This window comes from Phyllostomus hastatus, unplaced genomic scaffold (genome assembly GCF_019186645.2).
Source record: "Phyllostomus hastatus isolate PE091 unplaced genomic scaffold, TTU_PhHast_1.1 phas_scaffold_21, whole genome shotgun sequence".
In the NCBI taxonomy this organism is placed as follows: domain Eukaryota; kingdom Metazoa; phylum Chordata; class Mammalia; order Chiroptera; family Phyllostomidae; genus Phyllostomus; species Phyllostomus hastatus.
Genome location: NW_025334017.1, coordinates 22,234,430 through 22,248,205, shown reverse-complemented (window position 1 = coordinate 22,248,205; position 13,776 = coordinate 22,234,430). Strand labels below are relative to the sequence as shown.

The 13,776-nt window shown below is 39.2% G+C and overlaps 1 protein-coding gene across 1 annotated transcript in view; it reads left to right on the top strand.

Moving 5' to 3' along the window:
• The window catches only part of RGS22 (regulator of G protein signaling 22), a 120,948-nt gene that overhangs the window by 35,874 nt on the left and 71,298 nt on the right, over positions 1 to 13,776 (top strand). Inside the window, exons 8-10 of the mRNA XM_045861259.1 lie at positions 2,611 to 3,226; positions 4,769 to 4,930; positions 9,185 to 9,359. Coding sequence (XP_045717215.1) covers positions 2,611 to 3,226; positions 4,769 to 4,930; positions 9,185 to 9,359 — 953 coding nt within the window. The remainder of the gene's footprint in view (positions 1 to 2,610; positions 3,227 to 4,768; positions 4,931 to 9,184; positions 9,360 to 13,776) is intronic.

Genomic DNA, 13,776 nt, shown 5'->3' with positions numbered 1-13,776 from the left:
GGCATCCGGGGTGTGCAGGACTGCAGCGGGTGGACCCTGAATGCAGCAACTGGCAGACCCCGGCTGAGAGGTGGCAACTGGCAGACCCAGTGAGGTGGCGATTGTGAAGCAAGGTACTGAGTGCAACCTAGGATCACAGAGCTGGGAAATAGAGCCTTGGGGCACTGATTGAGAACACTTGTGGGAACTGAGGTGCAGGGAGAGACTCCCAGCCTCATAGGAGAGGTCCTTGGAGGGTCCCACAGCGTGTACAAGCCCACCCACTTGGGAGTTGGCACCAGAGGGGCCCAGTTTGCTCAGGGGAAGCAGTAGAAGGGACTGAGGTCCCAGAGTGGAGCAAGCACCACCACTCCCTCTCGGACCCTGCCCCCACATACAACGTCACAACCCAGAGACTAGGGTGCCCTGCCCTGGTGAACACCTAAGGCTCCACCCTCCATATGTAACAGGCACAACCAGAACAAAGGAAAAAAAAAAGATGGCTTAAACAGAATTTAAGGCCCCAGAGCCAGTTTTCTTAAGCGACCAAGAGATAGCCAACCTATCAGATGCACAGTTCAAAACACTGGTGATCAGGAAGCTCACAGAACTGGTTGATTTTGGTCGCAAATTAGATGAAGAAATGAAGGCTACAATAAGTGAAATGAAGAAAAATGCACAGGGAACCAATAGTGCTGGAATAAAAGCTGGGTCTCACATCAATGGAATGGACCAGAAGGAAGAAAAAAAAAACAAAAACCAGAAAAGAATGAAGGAACAAGAATTCAGAAAAATGAGGAGAGGCTTAGAAACCTCCAGGACATCTTTAAACATTACAACATCCTAATTATAGGGGTACCAGAAGGAGAAGAGGAAGAGCAACAAGTAGAAAAGTTATTGGAATAAATAATAAAGGAGAACTTCCTCAATCTGACCAAGGAAATAGACTTCCAGGAAGTCCAGGAAGCTCAGAGAGTCCCAAATAAGTTGGACCCAGGGAGGAACACACCAAGGCACATCATAATTACATTAACTAAGGTAAAAATGAAGGAAGGAATCCTAGAAGCAGTAAGAGACAAGGACACATTAACCTACAAAGGAGTTCCTGTCAGACTGTCAGCTGATTTCTCAAAAGAGACCTTGCAGGCAAGAAGGGGCTGGAAAGAAGTATTCTAAGTCATGAAAAGCAAGGACCTGCATCCCAGATTGCTCTATCCAGCAAAGTTTTCATTTAGCATGGAAGGGCAGATAAAGTGCTTCTCAGATAAGGTCAAGTTAAAGGAGTTCATCATCACCAAGCCCTTATTTTATGAAATGTTAAAGGGACTTATCTAAGAAAAAGAAGATAAAAAAACATGTATAGTAAAATGACAGCAAACTCACAATTATTAACAACCACACCTAAAACAAAAACAAAAAGAAACTAAGCAAAGAACTAGAACAGGAACAGAACCACAGAAATGGAGATCACATGGAGGGTTAGCAACAGGGGAGTGGGAGGAGGAGAGAGGAGGAAAAGATACAGAGAATAAGTAGCATAGATGGTAGGTAGAAAATAGACAGGGGGAGGGTAAGAATAGTATGGGAAATGTAGAAACTAAAGAACTTATGACACATGGACATGAACTAAAGGGGGGGAATGTGGGTGGGAGAGGGTGTGCAGGGTGGAGGGGAATGAAGGGGGAAAATGGGACAACTGTAATAGCATAATCAATAAAATGTATTTAAAAATAACAATGATATAACTTAATAATACCTTATTGCTAAAAAATGCTAACCATCCTTGGAGCCTTCTGTGAGTCATAAAGTTTTTGCTGGTGGCGGCTCTTGCTTTCATAACATCAAAGATCACTGATTGCAAGTCAACCATAACAAGCATAATAATAATGAAAATGTTTGAAATATTGTAAGAATTACCAAAATGTGACAAAGAGACACGAATCAGGCCCGTGCAGTTGGAAACATGATGCCAATAGACTTGTTTCACTCACAGTTGCCATAAACCTTCAATTTGTGAAAAACAGTGAAACAAGCTATGCCTGTACAGTTGTTTAATGTACAAATTCTTTTCTTTTTTAAAGATTTTATTTATTTATTTTTAGAGAGGGAAGGGAGGGAGAAAGAGAGAGAAACATCAATGTGCGGTTGCTGTGGGCTGTGGCCTGCAACCCAGGTATGTGCCCTGACTGGGAATCAAACTTGCATGCGACATTTTGGTTCACAGCCCACGCTCAATCCACTGAGCTACGCCAGCCAGGGCTAATGTACAAATTCTAATTCTTTGATAGAGTTGATCTTTATATTTTGACATTCTATATTAGTCTGAAATATTACATTTTTAAAGTATATGTCCTTTTGGAGATCCTCTGTATTAGGGATGTCAGATGTTTAGTCCATCTACCCCTGTTACCCACTCCCATGTCCAGGGAAGACATGGCTGATCCCTGTTGGAAGTTTGTCTGCTATTGGTCCCAAATGTGACTTTAGACTCCTCCTTAAGACCCTGGTCCCTGCAGTGACTATGTGTGATAATACACTTGTTTGCCATCCTGACTCTGTAACATCTAGTTAATAGTAAGAAAGTCTTCTGTATTCATGTCGGATCTAATAGCCTTTTATAATTTAATACAGAGAGTCTTATCTTTGATGATGGAGTTCACCCCAGGATGAAAAAGCGGCCATCTAAAACCACTAGCTTAATTTCAGTGGAGGTCGAAGAAGAAGACGGGTCTGTCTCTCTACAAGACACTCCTTCTCACGCGCTTCTGAGAATATATCTTGAGAAGAAATCGGGTGCTGGCGAAAACCTGACATTGCATTTCTCGACATGTGAAGAATTTTTAAGATCTTATATAACCTTTACTTTGAAAGCAGCAATTCATGAAATGTTTGGACAGCCATTTTTAGAAAGCCAGGATGTTATAAGCTTCAAAAATGTAACAGAAGTGATAGTTGATCAGTGTCCTGACCTTATTTCTGACAAGAACATTTTGTTCAGTGAAACAACACAACCCCCTCAGGGAAAGGCGGAAGAGATGTTAGAAGAAACAAGTTCAAAGAGTGAGAGTGTTGGGTCAGAAAGCAGAGCCGATTGGTGTGTTTCTCACAAAACTTACGACATTGGCAACCGAAAGGAGTTCGAAAGATTTAAGAAATTTATCAAAGGTACATTAGGGGAGAGATATTGGTGGCTATGGATGGATATTGAGAGATTAAAAGTTCTTAAGGATTCTGGAAGACATCAAAGGTATTTCTGTTTTTTATACTTTAGTCATTTTAGAAACAAATTGTGGAATGTTAGTTTGGGTTATTTAAGTACAGGCAGAAAGCTGGAAATAAATATAAAAATGTAATTTATACTATACTTTTGGAGGAATGAATACGATCATTTATTTTATTATAATAATATTGATTTTACTACTAATATGATTTCAAAGCTTTCAAATACTAACAGTAGCAATTACTTGGCTTTGCCTAAGTTTCCTCCCATAGATTCTAAACCTGCTTTCAAACTAATCACTCAATTTTATTTTTATTACAGTGTAGTGATATATTTTTATGGAAAAAAATGATCAGTTATACTACAGTGGCATAAGGTACCTTATATAAGAGATATCTTGTGACAATGTAAGGGCCGGCTGTTCCTAGCAGCCTGATTGGCTACCAAGTTCCATGATCTTTAATTGGATGCCACTTAGAAATTTGTATCTGAATGAGGTATCTGCTAGATATCATACTGGATATCCTGTAGAGGGCCCCTTGGAGGTCTGATGGGGTGCAGGCCTTTGTGTGGCTGCTCCTTAGGTTTTAGTGTACTGTGCGTCTGGAGAACCCTAAGAGGGGCCTGCTGTAGAAAAGTCCTTATCTTGTCTGGGTTTCCTGGATCTGCTGCAAAGCAGACCCAGCTGTAGCAGGCTGTAGTTCCCATTAGGGTTTGGCGGAGTATGTACTCGTGACGGGGGCATGCCAGTTACTTCACTGGCATGCAGATCGTGGTCGTACACAGTTGTAAGAGCAGGCATTACCAAATGGCTGATTATGAAGGATGACCTAACTGACCCTGGGGTGGAAGGCCACCAGCACTTCCCAAGACATACTAGGGAAGTTATGTGCAAGCAACCTACATAGGTTCTTCAGGATCAAGATTGTATCAGTTCCTATTATTCGTGTAACAAATTACCCCAAATTTATTGGCTCAAAGCAACACAAATTTATTCTCCTACGGTTAGGAGGGTAGAAGTCTAACATGGGTGTGCAGGGCAGCATTCCTTCTGCAGGCCCTAGGGGAGAATTCATTCCCTTGCCTTCTCTGGCTTCTGAAAACCAGCCACTTCCCTTGGTTCCTGGCCCCTTCCTCCATCTTCAAAGCCACCAGCACACAACCGTCTCTTTTCTCTGTTCTCTGCTTCTGTCCTCGCCTTTTGTCTCTACGACTCTGATCCTCCTTCCTCCCTCTTAGAAGGACCTTTTGATTACATTAGAGCTGCCTAGCTGATTCAGCATAATCTCAAAATCCTAATCACACCCGCAGAATCTCTGCTCAGGCACAGTAACATCACAGGTTCTGGGGGTGACAGCATGGATGTCTTTGGCAAAGCCAATGGGCCAACCTGCCAAAAATACCCTTCCCATTCCCATGACTGAGGGAAAACACTTTCATCTCCACAGTGGGACCCCTGTCACTTACTGTTGGTTTTGAGGTCATTCACTACTTGTCTCAAACATTTCAGAAGTGGAAATACTTGGCTAGCTGAATATTGTGTCCATGCGTGTATGTGTTTTCTTGCAGACATATTGAGAAGATGAAAAAGCGCTATCTAGCGAGCAGTGGCGATTGCTACCTTTCTGCAGAAATCTTAACAAAATTTAAACTGCTAGATGGATCTCAGTGGAATAATGAACACTTAAGAAATATTCAGACTGAGGTTGTAAAACCCTTACTTCTGTATTGGTAAGAAAAATAATGTGACTCAAAGTTTCTTTGTGACTTTCACTTTTCTTAGAGGTTAGTTACAAATTGTATCATAACATAGTACCATACCAAATAGGACCATACTATTTTTATTACTATGGCCTTATAGTATATTTTTAGATTAGGGAATGTGATTCCTCTAACTTAGTTCTTTCTCAGAATTGCTGTTGCTATGTGGGACCTTCTGTGGTTTCCTATAAATTTTTGAAATTCTGTCTAGTTCTGTGATATACACCATTAGAATCTTGATAGGAATTGCATTGAGTCTACAGATTGCTTTGGGTAGTATGGACATTTTAATGATGTTAATTCTTCCTATTCCTGAACACAGTATGTGCTTCCACTTACCACTTAGTTGTATCTTCTTCAGTTTCTTTCTTCAGTGTCATAATTTCCCAAGTAAAAGTCTTTTACATCCTTGGTTAGGTTTATTCCTTGGTATTTTATTTTTTGTTGCAATTGTGAGTGGGACTGTTTTATTAATTTCCCTTTCTGTTAGTTCCTTATTGGCACATAAAAATGCAACTGACTTCTGGATATTAATTTTATGTTCTGCTACTTTGCTGAATTCATTATCAGTTCTAGTAGTTTTATGGTGGAATCTTTGAGGTTCTCTATGTACACTTTCATGTCATCTGCAAATGACAGTTTTACTTCTTCCCTTCCAGTCTGGATACCTTCTATGTCTTTTTCTTGTTTGATTGCTGTGGCTAGGACTTCTGATACTGTGCTGAGTAAGAGAAGTGAAAATAGACATCCTGTCTTGTTCTTGATCTTAAGGGGAACACTTGCAGTTTTTGCCCATTGAGTATGATTCTGGCAGTGGGTTTGTCATATTTGTCCTTTATTATGCTTAGGTATGTTCCTTCTAATCCCACTTTGCTGGGCGTTTTATCATAAGTGGGTGCTGGTTTTTATCAAATGCTTTTTGTTCATCTATCAATATAATTATGGGGTTTTTATCATTTATTTTGTTTATGTGGTGAATCACATTTATGGACTTGTGAATATTGTACCAACCTTGCTTTCACAGCATAAATCCCACTTGATCATGGTGTATTATCCTTTTGATGCATTGCTGTTTTCAATTTGTCAATACTCTGTTGAGGATTTTAGCATCTACGTTCATCAGGGATATCGGCCTATCATTTTCTTTCTTTGTAGTGTGTTTTTCTGGTTTTGGAATTAGGATGATGCTGGCCTCATACAATGAGTTTGGGAGTTTTCTTCCTCTTGAATTTTATGAAACAGTTTGAGAAGGAGAGGAGTTAGTTCTTCTTTGAATGTTTGGTAAAATTCTCCTGTGAAGCCATCCAGTCCAGGGCATTTGTTTGTTGGGCCTTTCTTCTTGATCTTACAAGATCTTGTGTAGTCTTTACATTACAAACTGAGGCTTAAACCTTTCAGGGAATATCATGTAGCAAACACTTCTGTAACCACCATGTAGGCTGAGAAATAAAACATTACTAAACCCCTGAGGGTCCCTTCCTGATCGCATCCTCATTCCCCCTCAGGGGTAACCCCTATCCTGACCTTTGTGATTATTACCTTCTTGTTTTTCATTATAATTTTACCAACCACATAGGCAAAATATATCTCTTAACATATATTTTCATCTGCCTGCTTTACAGCTTTGTATAAAGAACCCTGTTGTTGCATCCTTTGTGTCTAATAATTGCATTTAAGAGTTTTATTAATTTTCATTACTGTATATAGTGTTCCACTGCATGAATGTGAGGTCTGTCCAGAAGATATCCAGTGTTGTAATATGAAAAATAGAGACATTTATTGAAGAAGATACAAGATACAAGAAACATTGTTCCCTCACTCCCCTTCAAAATAGGCACCTTGGGACCTCACACAGTTCTCCCAATCACCATTGGCTGCCCTGTCATAATTTTCTGAATTTCATCTCATTGATGGTCTGAAATCTCTTCCCTTTCAAAGTGATTTTAGTTTTGGGAAAAGCCAGAAGTCTCAGGGTGCCAAACCTGGGCTGCAAGGGAGCTGAGTCATCTGGGTGATTTGATGTTCCACCAAAAAAACTCTGCACAGGACGTGATGCATGAATGGACACATTGTTGATGAAGCTGCCAGTCATCAGTTGTCTATAGCTGCAGCCTTCTGAATCATCTGAATAGTTTCTGTGGAGGAATGTTCAAGCTTCACAAAAAATTTGGTGCAGATTTGTTGTGCTACTTTCTCAGTCATTTTGAATGCAACAGCCACACAGTACACAGGCTCAGTCAATAAACTCTACCACCCCCACTAATTAGTATAGTGAACTCATCATTGTTCACGCATGTGCATTCCAGTCCACTCTCCTTGGCTATCAGGATACATCAGTGTCATGCAAATCATTCTCATTATTTAACAATGACTGGACTTTTTCCAGACAGACCTCATATACCTTATTTTATTTGTCATTTTTTAAACATTTGGGTTGTTCTCTACTTTTCACAATTATAAGCAATGCCGTAATGCATATGCTTGTATATGTATCCATTTTTCTGAAGTAGTTTTACCGACTTATGTTCCCACAAACAGAATATGAGAGTACCCATTCCTACAGATATATGATAGAATTTAATATTGTCATATTTAAAATTTTTAATTGTGTCTGGTGTGTCATTGATGTCTTCTAGTTTTAACTTGCATTTCTGTGAGTACTAGTAGGTTGATAACCTTTTCAATGATTATTGGTCATTGGATTTCAATGTTCATAAATTCATGAATTGCCAATTTATCTTCTTTGTCCATTTTTCTATTGGGAGATACTACCCCCCCATATTTTTATATATGTGTATACACACATATATGTATGTGTATATACATACATATGCACATACAGATGAATATATATACATGCACACACATACAGTTTCTCTAATGGTATTATGTGGCAAATACAATATCTTCTCCCACTCTCCAGAGCTTGAGAATTAAGATGTGTGTAATAAGTGGTGTAATGAAAACTTGTATGATGGAAGCATGAAAAATAATACAACAACAATTTAGGATTGATTGACTGAAATTTATTCTAAAGTATTTGATGAATTCACAGAGTAGCTAACAAAAATTAATGCAGTGAATGAAATAAGAATGCAAGATTTAAATGGTAGGGGTAGCAGAGACTCACAGGGTCATATCAATATACTATAAAGATGGGAATCAGAAAATTGAGACACTTGGATTTGCTGGCCAGCATACATACAATTTATTTGATAAGGATGTTGTTTATATGCCCACTTACTGGTTGACATCCAAATAGGAGGTAATCTTGAATATTTCCAAGTCTACAGGTATAGGTTCTGAAATATAGTGTAGAATGACCACCCCAATCTCTCCAGGATGCGCTCTGATCCTAAACTAATTATAAATTTAGGATTCTCTTCCACTCCCAAACTGTGTTCACTTCAGGGAAATATCTACCTTCTTCCTATTTTAACAGGAGGTAATTTTCTACCAGGATCTGAAATATGGAATGGGAATCAGTCTTTGTGTTATGGCGCTGGGGGGAAAACCGACAATTAGCAACGGTCCCTGACAGCTGGAGTTAACCCTACAGCCCTTAAAGAGTTAACCCTCAGGCTGAACACCAGGGTGTCCCCCCAGTGGAGTGCGGCCTTGACAGTGTGCCAGACATTCTTTTCCCTGAGCTTCTGGCAGTGGTGTTGCTCTTTCATTTATATAAATTACTGTAAAGTTAATTCTTGCCTTCACATTCAAGGCTTGAAAATAAATGATAGGAATCATAATCCACTTTAGCAGTATACTTAAGCATGATAAAGTGTTTATATATGTAAAGTGTTAATTTTATCTACTAGTTTTTATTTGGCACCATAAGTAAATACTAACCTGCCTTAAAGTGATCACAGATGCATTTTATGTTCATTTTATTAGAAACTCTAAGTTTTAGATTTTCCTTCATGAAATAGGTGTATAAGTTATTTTTATGTAGATGATCATTGGAATGTGGTTTTTAAATTATGTTTTCTTCTTTGTATGAGTGTATATTGGCTCTGTATACGAGTGAATGTGATTTCGGGCAGTTGATGTACCATAGGAGGATATTTTTTTTAAGACTAGGTGGCAGAAAAAGAAGTGGAAATTATTAGAAAAGGGGCATGGCAAGATGGGTAAGTACGAGCACGAGTACTACACACTGTGTAAGCTCTCGGTTTTTGAGGCGTATCGCGTAGTTTGATCGTGCATGTCTTTTCCTCTCACTAGGGCACCGAGATTCTGTGTGACCCATTCATACGCAATAAAACACGCTAGTGCGGAACTGAAACTGTGGCACCTCCGTCAAGAGAAACCAAGGAAGGATGTGGACCCTTTCCCCCAAATACCAACCCTCTTGCCTTTAAGACCTAAGTCTTGCACTCCACAGCTATCTGATATACAGGTAGGGGGTACATCAATACTTACATCTCTTTATTAAGCTTATAGTAAAATGTCTGTTCTTGGGTTTTGTGCACTGTTTCATCATAAGTTTCTTTCTTCCTCCCTTTTTTTTTTTTTTGGTTATTGTTCATGTACGTGCTGCAACAATCAGAAAATAAGAAAACCTATAATTTGTTCTCCACCAGGCAGCTGAAGTGATCCTTTAAAAATACAAGATCATGTGATTCACTTGCTCAAAATTCTCTAGTGGCCTCTGCGCTCACTCGGAATAGCAATCCAAGGTCTCCACACAGCTGCACATGCCTCTGCTAGCCCCTGACCTCGTTTCCTGCCATGTGCCTCTAACTTGCTCCACTCCCACCACAGTGGCCTCTTCGCTTTCTCTGAGCACACCAACCACCAAAAACGCAGGAGCTCTGCACTTACTGTTCCCTTCGTGTGGAGCACCCTTCCCCAGATATCCACATGGCTTGCTGCTCCCTCGCTCCAGGTGTGTGCTCCATGGTCACTTCTCCAGAGAGGCTCTCCTTGACCCTTCTATAGAAGCACACTTGTGTAGGGCAGCGTGATGCCCTCCGTTACTGCGTCCTCTGCTCTGCTTTGTTTTGCTTTGTTGTACTAAGGACCACATAAATTGTTCATTGCCTGTCATCTCCTACCAGAATTTAGGAGACTTTTCTTTTTTAACTGCTCATCCCCAGTGCTTAGAATAGTTCCTGGCACATAATAGTTGTTTAATAAATATAAATTGAATAAATGAGTGAGAAGGAGCAACAGCAGAATTAGAAGTAGTGAGCATTCTTTCACACTGGAAAAGATTAAAGTAGTATGAAAAGATCAGGGGAAAAAAGTTCAAAAAGAGAAGAAAACTTAGCCAACTTTTACAGAAGAAGTAAATACTGCTACACACTTTGGCACAGAGGTGCATTAACTGTAGCTAAGTTCTGCTTTTCAGAAATAGCCTTATTAATGTTAGTAGCCTTTAAACGTCACAGAATGTTGTGCTGTTGGTCATAGTTACAAACAACCACTTTAGAAAGGATTGCTTTATATTCAGTACATCTTATTTTAAAGGAAGGAAGATGTGTAATGTAGCTTTTAAAGTTTTACTTCAACAAGTAGTGTTTTAGGGCTGGAGTGCCTTTACAACTTTGCCAAGGTCCATATGCATTAGATCACGTAGAGGGCATTTAAAATGTGCTGATGCACAGATTCCACCCTTGGAGATTCTGATTTAATTGATCTGGAAAGGGTCAGAGTCACTTTGTAAAATTAGAGGATTGGCTTAGAACAGAGGTTCTCAACCTGTCTGAACATTAGACTCACCTTTTAGAAGCTACGTTTCAACAGGATGCCTAGGTGATTTGTATTTAAAGCACTGCTATGGGCTGGTGGGCCTTCATCATATGGAAGAGTCATCTGAAGACCTTTTTTTTTTAAATTATATTTTAATGATTATGCTATTACAGTTGTCCCAATTTTCCCCCTCCCCCAGCACCCCCCACTTCCTCAATCTCCACATTTTTGTTCACTTCCATGGGTCATGTGTATAAGTTCTTTGGCTACTCCATTTCCTATACTGCACTTTACATCCATATGACTATTCTGTAACTACCTATCTGTACTTCTTAATCCCCTCGCCTCTTCACCCATTCCCCTACATCCTCCTCCCATTGGCAACCATCAAAATGCTCTCTGTATCCATGATTCTGTCTCCCTCTTGTTTGCTTAGTTTGTGTTTTAGATTCAATTGTTGATAGATTTGCATTTATTGCCATTTTATTATTCATAGTTTTGATCTTTTTTCCTCAAATAAATCCCTTTAATATTTCATGTAATAATGGTTTATTGATGATGAACTCCTTTAGTTTTTTCTTGTCTGGGAAGCTCTTTATCTGCCCTTCTATTCTAAATCACAGCTTTGCTGGGTAGAACATTCTTGGCTGTAGGTCCCTGATTTTCATGACTTTGAGTATTGCTTGCCAATCCTTGTAGCCTGCAAAGTTTCTTTTGAGAAATCAGCTAACAGTTTTAAAGGAGCTCCCCTGTAGGTAACTAACTACTTTCCTTTTGATGCTTTTAAGATTCCCTTTAGCCTGGGCTCCACTTATAAATCAAGATTCCATAGGTCTGGGCTGGGGCCAAGAATTTGCATTTCTAACAAATTCCCTCCCAGGTGGTGCTCTTGCTTGCTGTGGTCTGGGGACCACACTTGAGTTCATGTCACTTTAGTGCACTAATGGTTTCTTATCCATTGTCTTGACACTTTCCTGACCTTTGACCTTGTGGCCTCTTTTGTATGCCATTCCACTGGTAAATCTAATCTTCCCCGTTAGCCCATGTAAGTTAGTGACCCGGTCACCAAGTCAGTACACATCGTAGAGGCATAGTGTAGGGAGCACGTCATCTCATAACATGTAAACCTTTGTACAAGTAATATCTGTACAACATTTGAGAGGTGAGGCAGAAGAAAAGGTAAGCGGTGTGGTTAATGAAAGGAACTTGAATAAGAGAGCAGCGTCGAAGGAGTGAGGAGGGACTGGCCCATGTAAAAAGTGGTATAAACATGACTTTGACTTCTCCTCCATTCTGTTCCTTGGCTTCCCGGGTATCATTACCATGTGGTGGCCCTGATGTTTTCTGGTTGGTGACTCATTCTGATCTCACTCTGTCTTTCCCTAGCAGAAAACACTCTAATTCTTTATTTTTCCCATTTTAAAAGTTGAGGTATAATTTATATTCTATAAGCCCCGCCCTTTTTAGTGTACATTTCTGTGAATCGTGACAAGGATATCGTGACAAGCATTGTGTAACCACCATCTCGATCACAGCAGAGAATGTTTTCTTTACCTACCTCCCCCTATTTTACTTCACCTGTTTATCAGGTGTTTTCCCCATCAGTAACTTTCTGGCTATTCCTCTAGTTTTCCCCTGAGCCAGAAGCTCAAAAATTCCAGTTTAGGCTTTTCTCATACTACATAATACACTTAAAAAACTTTTTAAGAAAACTTTTTAATTGTGGAAAAGGACATAACAAAAAAATTTGCTATCTTACTTGTACACTTCAAAAGTAAATATGTTTGCATTGTTGTGAAATGGCTCTCTAGAACTGTTTTCACCTTGCAAATATGAAGCTAAGCACCCATCAGAACAACTTTTCTACTCCCTCAGCCACTGGTAACCACCATTTACTTTCTGTTTCTATGAGTTTGACCACTTTCGCATGAAACACTTTTTTAAAAATTTATTCTGGAGTGTAAAGCTCTTTTTAACTGAAGTATAGTTGACATGCAATATAACATTAGTTTCAGGCATATGACATAGTGACTTGACATTTATGTACCTTATGACATGGTCACCACAAGAAGTCTCATAATTGTCTATCACCATGCAAAATTACTGTGGTATTGTCTGCGTTCCCTGTGCTGTACATTTCATCCCTGTGACTGACTTATGTTGTAAGTTTGTGCCTCCTAATCTACTTCACCTTTTTGCCCATTCTCCATCATCCAATCCTCTGGCAATTATCAGTTTATACTCTATCTATGAGTCTGTTTTATTTGTTTAGTCTTTTAGGTCCCACATATAAGTGAAATGATTCATTATTTGTCCTCCTCTGACTCATTTCACTTAGCGTAATGCCCTCTAGGACCATCCATGGTGTTGCAAATGGCAAGATTTCATTCTTTTTTTCCTGTGGATCAACTTTTTTATTTTGTTTACACATGGATATTTGTCCTCCCATCACCTCTCCCCCAAAAAGTTAAATTGGTTTTAGAAGCTGGCAGTTTATTTGGACATGCGTTAATTGTTAAAATGTGTTTGAATTATCTATAGTCACATCTAATTTGAAACTATTTCTTTTAATTTCTTTGACACAAGTGCTTATTTCCAGGTTTTTAAAAAGCAAACATTTTTACTTGTGTTTCTATTTATTTATTTTTTGTTTAGTCTATTATTTTTTAATTTTTTTATTTTTATTGTGCAATTACTGTTGTCCCCATTTCCCCCCCCCCATTACTCTCCCCTGCCCTACCCACCCCCACCTCCCACCTTCAATCCCCTCCCGCATTGGTTTTGTCCATGGGCTGAGTAGTAATATATTGTATATATGTTCCACATCTTTATCCATTCATCTATGGAGGGACACCCAGGCTGCTTCCATTGTAGGATACACATTTAATAAGCTCAGCTCCCTGTGGTACCATTTATTTATTGACTGCTGCTTAATGTCCTGCTGTGTTCTGAATTACTAAAACAGATGTAATCCCTTGATACCTAGGAAGTTATATGTAAAACATACCTAAGTAATTAATTTAGTTTGTGGAATTCTTTAAAAACCATAGTTGTTAGGAAACTAGAGTATATATATACACACACACACACAGATTATACACACACACATATTATATATGCAC